At 44.4% G+C, this 17568-nt stretch overlaps 1 protein-coding gene across 13 annotated transcripts in view; it reads left to right on the top strand.

The window, feature by feature from the left end:
• SLC36A4 (solute carrier family 36 member 4) overlaps positions 1–17568 on the top strand; it is a 183861-nt gene that overhangs the window by 23090 nt on the left and 143203 nt on the right. For all 13 annotated transcript variants that reach the window (XR_008319964.1, XR_008319963.1, XM_053311400.1 and 10 more), the window contains exons 2-3: positions 10598–10727; positions 10927–11017. Coding sequence is in view for 11 of the 13 variants with exons in the window: in XM_053311400.1 (XP_053167375.1) it covers positions 10598–10727; positions 10927–11017 (221 nt within the window). In the remaining 2 variants the exon portion in view is untranslated. The remainder of the gene's footprint in view (positions 1–10597; positions 10728–10926; positions 11018–17568) is intronic.

Genomic DNA, 17568 nt, shown 5'->3' with positions numbered 1-17568 from the left:
CCTTAGACTGGCTGCTTATGCTGGATATTCCATTGTTATCTCTCTTGTCTGTCTTATGGGATCCCCAATTAACTCCTTCACATCTTTCTCATGTTGCTGAGCCAGGATTTTCATGCTAACTGCTGATTCAGAAGAGTCTAGCAGCAGCCATTTTAAACCCTTGGTATATGCCCCCCCCGCCTTTGTACCTCACTTACCAAATGGCTGGCACCAAAGCAGAAAGCAATAGGACTGATACAAACTGTGGGGATATGTTTCACAAAAACTTCCCACCACCTGCTCACATACACATGTATTCCAGCAGTTCTGGGAGAAATGACTGTGACAGGGAGGGAATGATGTTTTCCCACCCCCACTCTAATTAGGCTTAACTGTTTTATCAAGTAGCCAAATCTGGCTATATGATTGGTAAAGAAGCCTATTCAGAATGATGGCAATGTGTCCTGCTCCTTGATGTATTCTGCTGTCATATAGACAAATGTATATCTGACAGTGATATGTCATAGTGTCTGTGACTTCCAGTTTAAAAGTACCATCTGGGTGTGTGTGTGTGTGTGAATGAATATGTTCACTTTGATTTTTGACAAGGTCTGTACTCCTAGAGGTGGGAAATGAGTGTGCACTGAAAGCTGAGAGCATTGCATTGCTCTTATGCTTTTATGGTCCTGACCATCGGGCCTTCAGTGGCCAAATGTGCAATGGTGTTCTTAAAAGCTTTAAAAAGTTTTTAAAATACTATAAAATTTTAATCAATGTTAGAGGAATGGAAACGAAAATGGGCAGGAATGTCCTCCAAAGATCACTCCATGGAGAGCGTACAACAGTTTGTGCATTGTTACCCTAGCTACCTAATAGCGCAGCGGGGAAGTAACTTGCCCAGGGAGTAAGAGGTTGCTGGTTTGAATCTCTGCTGGTATGTTTCCCAGACTATGGGAAGCACCTATATCAGGCAGCAGTGATATAGGAAGGTGCTAAAAGGCATCATTTCATACTGTGCAGGAGGAGGCAATGGCAAACCCCTCCTGTATTCTACTAAAGAAAACCACATGGTTCTGTGGTCACCAGGAGTCAACACCAACTCAACGGCACAACTTAACCTTAACCCTAGCCCTGACTAACTCTTCTGTGCAAAAATGAATGCAATTTTACCTTAATGGTTTAGTGGTAGGGGTAAAGAAAGAGTGATAGCATTGTTGCGCTTACAGCGTTCTCTGTGTTATCACCTGTTTTTCATCTCTGGGGGGTATATGTGGGCAAAAATCACAATGAGTGTTTGTCCCCTGAGATGGCACCAATGAGCAAATTTGGTGAGCCTGGCATTCACAATTGGGTTGAATGACAGGATGCAAAAACTATGCCAAGGTGTCACTTCTTGACCTCTCCTCTGTACTTGAATGTTCCTTTTCTCCTCAAACCTGTTACCAATAGATACCTAAACAGATTTCTTTAACTGTTCCCCTCCACCAAAATCAAATCTAGTAGCTGAAATGTTTCTCTTGAAATGTACAGAGTTTTGCGTCATTGTGTTAAGATTTATCTGTCTAATGGATAAAGTGAGTCAGTTGAACCTGGCAACTATAATTTTGGATCAAATTGTAGAGATGCAATTTCTATTGATCTCACATGGAGGAACACAGGTTCTTTTTAAAAACAATCGTGAGTGACTCCTCTTTGCACTCTTGTAGACGTAAAAGCAAAGTGGAAATAATGTCAGGCAATTCAATAGGGAAACAAACTTGTTGGGAGAGAACTTATTCTCTCAACCCAAGGGGACTGAAAAAGAGCAGGGGAAGCTAAAGAAGTAAAGCTGACCTGGGAATATAATCACAACTATCAGATCCCGCACAGAGCATCAGTGTGGTAGTACACTCCCCCACAAACCTTCTGCCCTAGTCTCTGGTCCCCGACGCTTTCCCTCTTCCACCGCTCACTAGGCCGCTTCTCTCCCCCACCCACTCCCCGGCCGCGGTTTATGGCCGGCTTTCCAGTCTCTCTGCCGCTCCCCCCCTTCTGCCCCAGTCCGTTCCCCGTTCCTTCTCCTCTTGCCGGCGCCTCCTCTCCTTTCCTATTGCCAGGGCCAGTCCGTCCCACCTCCCGCTCCCGGAAGCCAGGCCAGGCTGGGCCGCCGCTACCTTCTCCTTGCCCGGGCGGGGCAGGGCCAGGGCCAGTCTGTCCCACTGTCGCCGCCATCTCCCACCTCTTCCTCCCAGCCCAGGCTGCCTCCTTAGGCCGTTTTGTGACCCGCTGCCACCTCCTGCCGCCATTTTCATTGCCGGGAACTCATGCCAATGCTGGGAACTCTCACAGCATGTTGCGAGAGTTGTGCTGCCAAATCCTAACCACGCATGGCTGGCTAAGAGAAATAAGTATATAGAAGACTAGCTTAACCCGCACGGAGCATCTGCACGATAGTACTTGACTGTACCCCCTGCCACAGCCCCTCCTCACCTCAGAGATCTCTCCACTCTCACCTGAGCTGCACTCCTCCTCCTCCTCTCTCCGGTTGCTTCCTCACCCCTCTTGGCCACTCCTCCATTCCTTTACTCCATCCCCCTCACCCCTCTTGGTCATGGCCGCAGCATTGCTGGCACCTATTGGCCAAGCTGCAGCCCCCTGTCCCCAGAGATCTCCTCACCCAAGCTGTGCTCCTGCTCCTCCCCACAGGAGCAGCAGCAGTTGACCGGGGCCTTCCTCACTGCTGCCACCACCATGGCCGCTCATTCCCCTCAGGCTGCTGACAGGCCCGGGCCCGTCCCTTGCCTGCCTGCCTCCCTCCACCAATGGCCTCAGTAACCCCAAACAGCAGCAGTGGTTGACTGGGCCCTTCCTTGCTGCCTCCATGGCCACTCATTCCCCTCAGGCCGCTGACAGGCCCGGGCCCATCTCTTGCCTGCCTGCTTCCCTCCACTAATGGCCTTGGTAGCCCTAAACAGCAGCAGTGGTTGACTGGGCCTTTCCTTGCTGCCGCTGCCATAGCCACTTGTTCCCTTCAGGCTGCCAGGGGCAGCTTAAGCCTTTTGCCGCTTGTAGGCGGCCAAAGGTTTTCCGCCCCCATCACTACAGTGAGGAGGGTAGGGGTGGCAAGGAGGAAGCAAGTCCCCCCTTTTACTTCTAAACCTCTGCCACGGGTGGTGGGGCGCAGTGCCAGTGATTCATGGCTGCTGCGGGGAGCAGGGGACAAGGGAAAATCCCCTCCCTGCCCTTTTACATTAAAACGCTGCTGCCTGCATGGCAGAATTGGGCTGCAGTGGAGAGCATTGTGTATGTTGGGGGAAGAAGTCCCCCTGTTTATCACAAAGCAGTGTCCATCTGCTGCCTGCCGGGGCATGTGCAGCAACAGCAAAGGAGAGCTCCTTCCAACTCCTCTCCTCCCGCCCAAATGAGTGCACGACCCTGACACAGCCTGTTTTGGCCCTTGGCTGTTTAGGGTGTGTGCACTCATTTGGGAACGGGGAGAGGAGCTGTACGGAACTCTCCCTTGCTGTTGCACCACACACCCCGGATTTGATGCCGTAGGCAATTGCCTCTGTGGTAATCTGCCTATGCAGGCCACTGACAGATTCGGGCCCATCCCTCACTCTTCCTTCTTTTTCTCATCCCCTCCCTTCTTGTTCTTTCTTTCTCTCTCCTCCACTTGCTCTTCCCTTGTCTTTCTTCCCCTCCTTTCTTCTTCTTCTTCTTCTTCTCTCTCTCTCTCTCTCCCTTCCTGAGTTAACAGATCTTGTTCATCTTGTTTCCTCATCTAATTCATACAGTGGCAGTCTCCTTTTCCTGAAGGGGCTCTTTCCTCTCTCATGGCCCCTCTATTTGCAGACCCCTGCTCACTACACTATCATATATCTATATCTATCTCCTCTATAATCAAGAACATCTTCCAACCAGTAACAGTTGCATTCCTACTGACCTTAACCATCGCAGGCTCCTCTTCCCTATCTGCATATGGAATCTCCACGGTGCCACAGGCTCCTCCTCCCTGTCTGCAAATGGAAGCCCCACAGCCCAATCACCATGGTGCTTCTGATCTCACAGGCTCCTCCTCCCTATCTGCATATCGAATCCCCACTGCCCAGTCAGGTGTTTCTGCTCTCAAACACTCACGAGAGCTGCCACACACGGGTTTGTCTTAGAGAATTATATATATATAGAAGATAAGATGGCTGACTGTCCTCAAAGGGCTCACAATCTAAAAAGAAACATAGACAAACACCAGCAAAAGTAACTGGAAATACTGTGCTGGGGGTGGATGGGGCCAGTTACTCTCCCCTTGCTAAATAAAGAGAATCACCACGTTAAAAAAGTGCCTCTTTGCCAAGGTAGCAGGGACCCTAGTATAATACATGTATACCTCATCATGACCTTTAAAGCCCTGTAGAATCTAGAGTTCTCAAGGACCACTTGTACCCTCATGAATTGTAAAAAGAAGTCCATAATGCTGCAGAACACATACCTCACCCGCCAAATAAGAATATGACAAATATTTATATACTGCATTTCAGCAAAGTCTCCCAAAGCAGTTTACACAGATATAAATAAATAAAATGCCCCCCATTCCCCCAAAGGTCTCACAGTCGAAAAATCTTAGTGACCAGCCTCACCAGGGTTGGTTAAATCTCAGTGGACTTGGCTGGCTCTCTGAGCGCTTCCCGATGGTGTGGCTAGTCTCGGTTCTTTGCATCCAGCATAACTTAAAATTCTGGAACTTGATTCTGGCAGGAAGCAAAGAGCTCCTTTCCCATATATATATATATATATATATATATATATATATATATATAGAGAGAGAGAGAGAGAGAGAGAGAGAGAGAGAGAGATAGTCTGCCCTTCTAGCCAGTCGTTGAGTGGCAAGATGAATAAGCTAAAAACCTGACCAAGCAGGTCAAGTTAATTGGAGCTCTGCATTCCAGGTTGTCTTGATATTTATTGTCTCTATAGCCTTCGATATGAATCACTCAGAATTATGACTTTCAAATGTTCTCTGAGACAGAGGGAGTCAAGTTAACCTGTGGAGACTTCTAAAACTCCAGTCTCTTGTGTGCATAGGCCCTTCCTGCTTGCTCAGATGCTTTGTGTCTTGGTACAAGTGCTGGGGCCCCATCCCACGGGGGCACACTTTCTAGTTTCCCTTCTGAGTTCTTCTGGGGCCCACCTCTTATTCTCCCCCACCTGACTCGGGCTAGGAATGCCCAGGTTACCACTGACTGAAAGCTTACGAGTCACCACTGGGGCCTCAACACCGCATGGCCTGAGAGTGTTGAGAACAGATGGGGAGAGTTTCATATTATCCTTTGCCTCGGGCATCTAAATGTCTTAGCTGCCCCAGTTACCCCTTAGTGCCTTTCCCATTATGGGAAATAACCCCCAAAGCACTTATTATAACCCTATTCACATGTTCAACACTTATAAGCAAGTGTACAGTGTATGCAGGGGTAGACCTCTACGTAGGTACAGTTATTTGCGTGTTGCGTTGATCATAGGCGCAGCTTGACATATCTCATCTGTGCCGTGCATTTGAGCGGCCTGTATCCAGGTTCACAAAAAATGAACACAGGTATATTCATCTGCACACAAACAAGCATGTAGGAGTGTACAGGCAGCTGTACACCCATACAATATAATATCCAAATAGTGGTGGTTTATCTGGTCCCCTTAGCTAAGCAGGGTTCACCCTGGTTACATTTAAATGAGACCACATGTGAGCACTGTGAGATATTCCCCTCAGGGGATGGAGCCACTCTTGGAAGAGCAAAAGGTTTCAACTTGCTTCCCTGGCTTCTCCAAGATAGGGCTGAGAGAGACTCCTACCTGCAACCTTAGAGAAGCCACTGCCAGTCTGTGTAGACAATATTGAACTAGATGGACCAATGGTCTGATTCAATATATGGCAGCTTCCTATGTTCCATTTCCCCTTGCTTCCAGGTGCTTTCCTCATCAGAAGATGGGAGACTCCACTGGACTTGTGGCAGCAAGCATTAATTGTCCCGTTTGCTAAGCAGGGTCCACACTGGTTTGCATTTGAATGGGAGACTACCTGTGGGAGCACTGTAAGATATTCCCCTTAGGGTTGAGGGCTGCTCTGGGAAGAGCACCTGCCTGCTTGCATGGAGAAGGTTCCAAATTCCCTTCCTGGTATCCCCAAGATAGGGCCGAGAGAGGAAAAGCTGCTACCGATCTGTGTAGACCATACGGAGCTAGATGGACCAATGGTCTGACTTGGTATAAGGCAGCTTCCTATGTGTCTCATATCTGCAGGAGCCCTGAGGCCTATGTTAAGTAAAATATGCTGAACAGGGCTTTGGTGCCTGACCATAGCTCTATTCAGACATTATACTGTACAAGTGAACAGATATATGTACATTTGTACATGTTTGTGTGTGAATGACTGCACCTGCATCAGGGTTGATTTGATTTAATTATGATTTAAATAGTTTCACAGAAGGACTCGATTTTAATTATTTAAATTGCTAGTCGGGAAGATTGCATTTAATCATGATCTTCTAATAAAGTATAATGTTGTTGCCCAATATAACCTTAATGCATATTCGGAGAGAGATGTAGGCTTTGTTTTTAGAAGGTAGGTACACACTTCTCATGATGCTGTTTCATTCGGACAACCAGGCCTTGCATTTATCTGTTGTACTGCTTGCATTTTGCACGCATGCCTGTCTTACCCACAGGTACAGGAACTTCATTAAAATATTCCCGAATGGGGTCTCTTTTTCCAGCATAATGCCATTATAGGCATTCCTCAGGACTGCATGAATATGTTCTGTTCCCTCTTGGTTTCACTTCCTATTCCCCTCCCCTACTGCTAGCATTTATATCCAGATTCTTCCTCCTTACTCGGCTCATGGTCCCCATGGCCATGCCCACTCTGACAATCAAATTCTTTATTCATTCATTTGCCTGCTTTGTCTTTGCACTTTTAGAGAGAGTGTGGGGCAGGGGCTTCTGTGTGTGTGTGTACGTACACGAACACACGTGCGCACGTGCACACACACACACACGTACACTGGATGTACATTACCTGCATAATAAGATTATTATCTCTTGTGCCCATATACTGCTGAGCCTGTTACCATGCTCATATAATATAATTAGAAGTTATGATTAATATTCATGAAGATATCTTTGAGCTTTTTATGAGCTGAAGAAAAATTAAAATCCAATTTAAATTTTTTTAAAAATGATTGATTGATTTTTATCGATCCTGATATGCATTTATTTGAAAAGTGAATCTGGATGCATATGCCTCAAATGCATGGTGCAGACAGGAAGAGTACTGCTGTACCTGTATTCAGCATAACCTGTAAATATCTGCACCTGTGTCCAGATCTGTATACTTGTATGAGTGTTGAACATGATGTCTGAAGAGGGCTCATTTTACGGCTGATACCAGATCTGCGGTGAATGCTTATATGCAACTTACTGAAGATCTGCTGCTCTCCAGCAGTTGAGTATAGCATTATGTGAAAGCAAGGCTAGTCTTCCCCAGGGGAGTGTAGCTATGTTTGCCACAGCCAGCTTTTCAGACCAGTGAGTGTTTTGTCAGCAATGGGACCTGACAATAGGGATGTGCATGAACTGGTTTGGCGCTCCTTTTCTGGTGTGGTGAACTGGTTTGGAAGTCTGGCGTTTGAGCTGGTTCGGAGGTGGGGGCTTTAAGGGGCAGGGAGGGTGCCCTTACCCGCCCTGCTGCTTGCCCTCCACTGGTGCTTTCCCCAAAATAGTTGCCGTGGGGCTACAGTGTACCTCCCTGCAGCCCCAGTCACCGTCATACCGGAAGTGGCTGAAGTGAGCCCCGCGGCAATGATTTTGGGGAGAGTGCAAGCAGGAGAAAATTGGTGGGGCAGGTAAGGGCAACCTCCCTGCCCCTTAAAGGCTTCGCCTCCCAGGAGTGCATGGACTAATTCGTGCACATCCCTACTTGACAAGCCCTTAAGCTCAAGATTCTGTCTGGCTCCACCCCTTGACCACCAGCTTCAGCCTTGGCTCCGCCCCTAACACAAGTGTAATCAAAGGTTGGTAACCATAGGAACAGCACATGCTTGCCATCTGGGTCTCCATCTTGGAGAGGCCCCAAAGCACTGGATTTTCAGGATGCTGAAGCCCAGACAAGTTAAAATGGGGCGTTTGGAAGTACTTGTGGGGAAAATAGAAACAGACTTGGCCTATGGATGTGTGCACTTAAGCCCTATGTAGAAAGAAGTGTGAAAGTCTTTTCAAGGTGATGGAACTGTGTTTATGTTTGTGTGCCTATAAACCATGTTGGAGGTCTTTGAACGAAAGGCAGTACATAAACAAAGTAAATTTTAAAGTGCTGTGTTCCTTTGTTAGACCGCTAGCATTAAGCAAGTGCAGGGTAACCTTAACTTCTAATGCTTTGCATCTTTGTTTAAAAATCTGGTATCCATGTCAATAACTTGGAAGCAATGGGATTGAAATTGGAAATAATTAATTTGTTAACTATTTTAAGTGTGTTCCTAATGTAGAAAATATCTGCTCTTTGTAGCCATCAATCTAGCCTTCAAAGGAAGAAGTAAAAAGAGAAAACCATCAGGAGGTAGGGAAGCTCATGTGAGGATGGATGGATAGATAAAATGTATGGCAAAGGAGGAGGCCCATTAAGCCGCCTTCTATTAGGATTCTAGCTGCCACCAAGCCATCTGTCTCTGCTGTTGGCACAGTCTCCTAGCTTCCCTTACTATACTCTAGGGCTTGAGAAATCCCAGGTGCCAGGGAGGCATGGCATCTAGAAATTTAATTATGGTGCTTAGACTAGAATATTGAGAGGCAGAGTTATTTAATTAAGTCTTTATTTGTCCCAAGCAGCCCCGTTTCTCTTCCAAGTATGTTACTTGTGAAGGGGAATAAAGAGAAACCCATTTACTCTCCCCCTCCACAATGCAGAGGTGCACCTAAAGGCCTATGTACACCCCCCTTGCTGGAGGCCCCCCCAACAAGTTAAGCATCATCCCCCAACAGAAAAAACACCCCGTGACACATGCAGTATTTTTAACATGTGGGTTCTTGAAGGCACAAACAGAAACGGAACTCACAAGAATGGTAGAATATAAAACAGGTATATTTATGCAAATATGCATTAGCAGAAACATTTCAACACATTTCTTTCCCCACTCCCCGCTCTGTCTCTGAAGCACCCGGCACAGGTCACAATCATACTTGGCCACCCAGTGCAGTGCGGGCCAGCGGCGACCACACCACCCGGGGCAGACTAAAGAGGATTTGGGGGACCCACCCTAGGAGGTGTGGAGGCCCTGGACTTGGGCCCCGAAGTCCAGGGGAAAGAGCGCCACTGCCTGTTTGTCTCCAAGTCTAGTGATCTTGCCAAGTGACCATTGCCTGACTCCTAAACCTTTGGTCAGGTTCTTAGATCCAAAGAAAACTGCTCAAGGCCTGCTATACCACATCGAAGCCTTAGTATGTGTATGGTGAAATAATTGCCTGTGCTTCTCCAGTTTATTCTTCCTCCCCCTTCTTCTCCCCCTTCCACCTCTTGGGTCAGATTTCAACTGTTAATCTCCTGGGATAGGGACTTGTTTTATTGCTCATAAAGTGCCACAAATCAGTGGCATAGTGAAGTTGGCAGCAGCCCATGACTAGATTTTTTGGAGTGGGTGGTCTGCTGAGGCTGGCTTGTTTCCCTTTACCACCGGCTGCCACAACACCACAGTATGATGATGTCACCGCCTGACGTGAGCCCATTCCAGTGTGAACTGGGGCTCTGACTTTATTAGGCCACCATGGCCAGCAGGAAAGGAAGGCAAGCCAGAAGCGGTGGTGGAGCAGCCAAGTGGGGGCTGTGAAGGCAGTTAGCAGGTGGGTGGGTGGCTGTGGAGATGAGCTCCATTCACACCAGCAGCTGTGTGGCAGCTCCTCTCCGGCCCCACTTGGAGGTCTCTGTGCTTTGCACATGGGTGGCTGCTGCATTATGGATCTGCCCTTACCACAGACACAGATGGTGCTGTATGAAGAAATAATGAGCTATATGGCAGAGGGGAAAATACGCACAACCTGCAGATTAACTGTGGGGTGCCACTGGGCTGTGCCGCATCAGACTGTGTGTGGAGATTGCATTGCAGAATGCTCTCCTACACACAAGTGAAGTGTTTCTGTATATAGAAAATTAATCGTTGGAGAAGGCCAAGCTGAAGTCCTGTTCCCTGACATCTAGGTTTCTGTGTGCAGGACAACGCTGTCTTTGCTGAGATGCATTCCGTCATGTGCTCTTCCTGCGGTGGCACAGCCTAGAAAATGGCTTGCCCACTTCCTCCTGTGCTGCTTGCGTGCACTAGGCCAAAGTGGTCTGATGGCTTTAGAAAATAAATATGAAAAATCAGTGGACTTTAGCAGCACAAGCATCATTGTTCACTCGCAGTTTGTATTTCAGAGCAGGTTGATTTGGCTGAGAGAGTGCATTTCCATTTAGACCCAAGAAGCTTTATGATAGTGACCTATATTATGGTGTTCCTGGCGGGATGAATGACCTGATGGCAATAGCAAAACCATTTTGGATGCTATAAGTGCTACTTTAACTATCATAGTAAAGTGTACTCTCCTCTTTGTTTGTGTTTGATAGACCTGGAAGTAATGAAGCCTTTAATAGAAGAACAGAATTCAGATGATGAAAATGAATTGTTGCCAGAGAATAGAAATGAATTGCTGCCAGGTGAAAAGAAATATCAGCATGATGATCAAGACGGCATTACGTATGTACTGTTTTACCATCAAAGTGTGTGTGTGTGTGTGTGTGTGTGTGTGTGTGTGTGTGTGTGTGTGTTCTCCTTGTAATTCTGCAAGTCCCTCTCGTGTTTCCTGTGGGTGTAGAAGACCTATCTTTTGGGGCATTTGGGATTTCTCTGTTTACGTTGCATTGAGTGCTATTTTTTGTTTCTATCTAATTTTCAGGTTTATACAAACACTCACTCATCTTCTCAAAGGAAACATCGGAACTGGGCTCCTAGGGCTTCCACTTGCAATAAAAAACGCAGGCATTGTGGTAAGTGTTGGTCAGTTATTGCTTTGCATGGGGGACCCATCAAGATTTCTTGTTGTTAGTCTGTTACTGGCTTGAAGAGTAAACACATTTTCCCCCTGGCCTGGGGCAAGTCCCTCTGTTTCAGCCCAAATCTTGGTGTGCTGCTTGTGAAGGCTAACAAGTAGTTTTAAGTGGAATGAATGGACCCACTTCTAACACAGTGGGCCAGTTCTCATGAGTGAAAAGCAAGCCAGAGAAGCATTCTACTTGGCTTTGGTTGCTGTGTATGCTAGAGAGAGGGGGAGGAGGGTGGAGACAGCTGGATTGGAAGAGTGCATGCCCACCCAGATCCCTTCCCCAGCATTTTACTGAGATAGGAGGGAAAGCTATCCAGGTGCTGCCTTGCACACAATCATGTGCCCTTCTTCTTTCCTTGATTACTGGAGTTCACACGATTGCTGCTCAGGATCATACTTGGCTCTCCTACCCAGACTGGGCACTTCTCCTAGCCTGCTGGTGGTCATGTGAATGAACCTAGTGACGTTTACCTAGGACGACCCCCACCCCCACCATGTGCTGTGAACTTGCTTTGTATCTCCCCACCCCACTTTTCCTTTATTGCAATAAGGTTACAGTATATAGACATAATTGAAGATAATAATGCACACAAATATAACACAGAAAGAAAAGAGGAAAACCAAATCCATTAACACAGCTTAAATAGGATACAACCAACACAGGAGGAGGAGGAGATTTTTTTTTTTTAAAAAAGGGATTTTAAAAAACAAAAACAAAACCCTCCTTCTTTCAGGATATTTGGCTTATGTTTCAAAGCACAAACAGATCATTGAAGTTTCACCAAATTGCTAAGAATTCTTCTCTACCTTGACGACCAACCCCCCCCCCCTGTTCAAATGCAAAGAACACATATTGATAATTCAAGGCTGTAATTCAGGAGTAAATTTGTCCTTCCAGTGTTGTGTTACAATATTTTTGGCAACACCCCAAGCACGAAGAATCCACAGTTCTTAATGTAGTGCTAAATTCCATATGCTGGGGATATACCCCACCCAAAGGTGAATGTCCTTAACGGACAATGATAACTGCAATGTCATACTGACTACCTTGTGAATTTCAGACAAAAATGGTGTGATAACCAGACAGGACCAAACCATATGTGTAAGTGTGCCTTCATACAAATTATACCTCCAACACACAGCAGTCTGCAGCCATCCCTTATTAAACCTTCTCTGTGGTGTCCAATAGACACGGAATGAAGGTTTTTGCTGTATTAGCTGCACTTTAAGATCTAAAAAGACATGTTTCATTGCCTTCAATGAAACCCACCATTGCTTAATAAAATAGGGTATTTAAGATAATTATTCCAAAGATCTCGGACATGATCAATGTCCATCTTATTAATGTCTTAAGTTTCTGATAGAGTGAGGCTACAGGCTTAGGTATATTTAATAAATGTTTCAAATCCAATAACAAAGATGGAGTTTCAGAAGCTGCAATCGCATCAGGACCAAAGAACCATGACAATAAATGTTTTAGCTGGATAAACTGTCAGCTAGCATTTGAAGGTATATCAAATTCAGCTCTCAAAATGTCCGAGGATTTAAAAACAGCTTCAGAAGATACCAATTGATTTAATGTGATGACTTTGCGAAAGGCCCAGTTGGTCCAATGAAAAGACTATGAGCAATCTTTAAACTGGGATTCAACCACAATGCGAACTTTTCATGCTGAAAAGGATCAAAGCCATGTGGGGAACCCAAGATCTTCCATATATGCCTTGCAGCTTTAACTACCGGTAATGACCCCAATCGATGAACAAATAGTGAACCGAGCACCTGCCAAGATCTCCGTGGGGTCAAATAATGGCTCTTGAACTGTGCCTAAGGTGTAGCTGAAACCTGGGACTCATTGTTCCAGATAAAGTGAATGCCCGGTGATGAGCCTGAAAATGCGGGAAATTAAAACCCTCCTTCTTCAATAGGTAGTTGAAGTTTGTGGAGTTAAAATCTGGGTGTCCGTCCTTGACATAAGAGGTCATTTACTAATTTATAAACATGCTTAAAATTTGATGAACATATAAGAACTGGAAGACTGAGAGAAAGATTTAAAAAGCCTTGGTGTTAAATTCATCTTAAGTGCATTTATTTTGCCCCAAATACTCAATGGGATCATAGCTCACCAATCTAAGTCCTTTTTCATTTGAGCCAAAAATTTGGAAACATTTATATTTACTAAATGAGAAGGCTTCCTATAGACTGATTGATTAAGTGCTGTCAAGTCGGTGTCGACTCTTAGTGACCACATAGGGAGATTCTCTCCAGGATGATCTGTCTTCAACTTGGCCTTCAAGGTTGCTCAGTGGTGCATTCATTGCTGCTGTAATCGAGTCCATCCACCTTGCTGCTGGTCGTCCTCTTCTTCTCTTGCCTTCAACTTTCCCCAGCATTACGGACTTTTCAAGGGAGCTGGATTTCTGTATAATGTGTCCAAAGTATGATAGTTTGAGCCTGGTCATTTGTTCCTTGAGTGAAAATTCTGGATTGATTTGTTCTATGATCCAATTGTTTGTTTTCCTGGCTGTCCATGGTATCCTTAAAAGTCTTCTCCAGCACCAAAGTTCAAAAGTGTCAATGCTTTTTCTATCTTGCTTCTTCAAAGTCCAGCTTTCGCATCCATAGAGTGTCACAGGAAAAACCATGGTCTGAACTATTCTAATCTTTGTAGGTGTAGATACATCACGGCATCTAAGTATCCTTTCCAAGGCCTTCATTACAACCTTACCAAGTGCTAGTCTGGCATATTTCTTGACTGCTGGATCCTTTACTGTTGACGGTTGATTCTAAAAGGCAGAAGCTATCCACCACTTCAGTGTCTTCATTGTCAATTCTGAGGTTGGTTGCTGTACCCGTTGTCATTAGTTTAGTCATCTTTACATTTAGTTGTAGTCGCATTTTTTCACTGTGCTCCTTGACTTTCATTACTAGAGCTTGCAGATCATCTGCATTCTCAGCTGTCAGAGTGGTGTCATCAGCGTAGTGCAGGATATTGAAGTTTCTTCTTCCAGCTTTAAAACCATGCTCATCTTCTTTCAATCCAGATTTTCTCAGTATATGTTCAGCATATAAATTGAATAAAGAAGGAGAAAATATATAGCCTTGTCTTAGTCCTTTCCCGATCTGGAATCAGTCTGTTTCACCATGTTCCATCTGGACTGTGGAATCCTGTCCTCTGCATAGTTTTCTCATTAGCACATTGAGATGTTCTGGGACGCCCATTTTCCTAAGGATATTCCACAACTTGACATGGTCGACACAATCAAATGTTTTTCTGTAGTCAATAATGCACATATTGACTTCTTTCTGGTATTCTTTGGCTTTCTCAATTATCCAGCATGCATCAGCAATGATGTCTCTTGTTTTTTGGCCTTTTCTGATACCAGCTTGAACATCCGGCATTTCCCTTTCCACATAGGGCTCTAATCTGCGTTGGATGATCCTGAGCATTATTTTGCTAGTATGTGAAATTAAGGATATTGTGTGATGGTTTGCACAATCTGTTAATTCTCCTTTCTTTGGTATGGGTATGTAGACTGACCTCTTCCAATCTGTTGGCCACTGTGGTGTTCTCCAAATTTGCTGGCATAGCTTGGTTTGGGTTAGAGCTTTGATTGATTCTTCTTCTGTTGCCTGCCACATTTCTGTAGCTATTCCATCAATTCCTGTAGCCTTCCGACTTGATAGTGACCGGAGTGCTGATCTAACTTCATCTTCCTGTACTGGAGGTTCTTGCAAGTAGGGAATATCTTCTAGGGTATCTTGGATGTTGACGTCCCTGCTTTACAGATTTTGAGTATACTCCTTCCATCTCTGTTTGATCTTCTCTGAATCAGTTACTATCTGTCCTTTAGCATTCCTTAACATACCAGTTCCAGAGATTACGATACCTAAATAAACAACAAATAAACCCCACAGCCTACACTCCTCAAGAAAACCCATAAAGCCCAAAGGCATAAAATTGGATTTATCCTAGTTTATAGAATAACCGGATAAATTACCAAACTGTTGAACGATAGAAATAAGATTGGGAATTGAGATTTCTGGTTTATCATTAAAGCATAAAATATCATCAGCATATAAAATCAACTTGTGTTCAATTCCACCAAGTACCCTTTATATTAGGTGTCTGGGCCCATAGGAGGGCTTTCTCTGTGGCCACCCATCTTCTTTGGAACACTTCCCCCCTCCCCCAGATTCGTTCAGCCCCCTCCCTAGCTGCTTTTAAGGCCCTTCTTAAGGCCTACCTGTTTCGCCAGGCGTTTGCCCTTTAAATTTTTAAAAAGTTGTTGTTGTTGTTGTCCACCACCTAGAGTCTTTGGAGGAGATGGTAGATAAGAAAAATTTAATAAATAAATAAATATCATCAGAGTCTCTAATAGCACAAGCCAGGGGTTCTAACACTGTATTGGGGGCGGGGGAAAGAGGAGATAAACGACATCCCTGGCATGTGCCCCATTGTAGCCTAATTAAAGGGGATAATATACCATTTGTGATAACTCATGAAAATGGAGACCTGAATAATATTGTAGCCCAGGTCAAAAAAAATTTTGGGAAACCAAAATTGATCAAAACATGTTTCAATAACCTCAGATGGACCATATCAAATGCCTTCTTCACATCTAAAGAAATTGTAGCGGCCGGGTCTTGGCTCTTTGAGGATAGAGCTAATACATCAATCAACAATCTGATGTTGTCTGACCCTTGATGACCAGATATCTGAACAGGATGAATAATGGTGGGAAACACAGTCTGTACCCTACGTGTCAGTGTAGCTGTCAGTACTGTAGCATCAACGTTTAACAAAGAAATCAGTCTATAGCTTGTGCATAATTCAGAGTCTTTACCAGGCTTAAGAGGAACTGTTATAAAAACTTCATTAAAAGGAGGGAGATGTTTATTTTAAAAAGCATCATTGTAGACCGCCAGTAAGATTGGAACCAGGGAACTAATATTTTTCTTGTAAAACTCCACAGGAAATCCTCCAGCCCAGGGACGCTACTAGAGTTCATGGATGTAATTTTAGTCATTATCTCCTGTAGAGAAAGGGGTGCAACTAAAAGACTGATTTGATCTTGTGTTAGATGTGGAAGATGCAGCTGTTGCAAAAGGCTATCTATATCTGCATCAATATTAGATCCATTACTACTATACAGACTGGAATAAAACTAAAATAAATGCTGATTTATTAATTCAAGGTCTGTATAAATATTGCCTTGAGTATCATGAATAGAAGTTATAAGGTTTCACTGTTTTAACTGCCAAGGATATTGATGTAATAGAGCCCCTGTTTAAAAAATAAGAATAAAAAAATTCCTACATCTCCTGTTCCATTTGTCTAGTCAATTGAGGATCATTCAGCAGGGATATATTCATACAACCTAAATGAGGTATTAGGGTAATTTTCCAAACGAACAACCATTTTAACCGGGGCATGATCTGAGAATGCTATGATATCAATATTACATGCTGAACTCAGGACACTAAGGAACAAGACATCAAAAGATAATCCAAGCTAAAACAATTTTTATAGACAGGAGAAAGAAAAGTATATTCTTGCTGAGAAGACTTGAGAAGATGCCATATATCTGCTAGATTAAAATCTGATATTTTAGCCTTAAGTGTGGTATGGGTTCAAGAGTGTGATCTGGAAAGGGGGATATTGCGGTCAAGAAGGGGATCAATAGTCTGATTCAGGTCTCCACCAATAATCAGGTGATCAAAAGTCAAGGTATGTAAATATGCAAAACTGTGCATTAATTGTGGAGAATCTGTAACTGGACCATTCAAATTCATTAATGTCAAGCATTGACCACCTGTGCTACCAATAAGTATAAGAAAACGATCTCCTTCATCTGTTGTTTCCTGTTCAACAATTAGTTTAGAAGATTTATGAATTAAAATGGCCTCACTCTTGTAGAATGGCCACTTGGTTAGACTTTCCCGACCCATGACTGTTGCAGGAAGGATTTCTCAGCTGGCAAAGTATGGGTTTCTGGAAGAAAGGCAAGCTCAGTAGTCATTTTTCCCAACTTGGCCAACACCTTATGAATTTTCCCTTGCTGGTATGATCTGTGGACATTCCTAGTGACCTATAAAGTCTTTAATGTCTTAGGCCCAGGGTACTTAAGAGAGTGCCTTCTCTGTCATGAACCCTGTCGCCTATTAAGATCATCTGGAGAGGTCCGGTTACGGTTGCTGCCAACTTGTTTGGTGGCAACTTGGGACCGGGCCTTCTCTGTGGCTGCCCGAGGGCTTTGGAATGCGTTCCCTCCTGAAAGAAGAGCATTTCCTTCCCCGCTTGTTTTTAGAAGGACCCTGAAGATGTACCTATTTTCTCAGGCTTTTAACTGAAATCTCATTTTTAAATTTTAATGTGTTTTTATGTACTATGATTTTTATCTTTTTATGCATTTTAAATGTTTCTGTTTTGTATTATGTTTAATTTTGTACACCGCCTTGAGATTTTATATTAGGTGGTATATACATTCAATAAAT

Source organism: Hemicordylus capensis, chromosome 3 (genome assembly GCF_027244095.1).
Source record: "Hemicordylus capensis ecotype Gifberg chromosome 3, rHemCap1.1.pri, whole genome shotgun sequence".
NCBI classification, from domain to species: domain Eukaryota; kingdom Metazoa; phylum Chordata; class Lepidosauria; order Squamata; family Cordylidae; genus Hemicordylus; species Hemicordylus capensis.
Note: the sequence above shows the minus strand (reverse complement) of the source record. Positions and strands in the feature narration are given on the sequence as shown.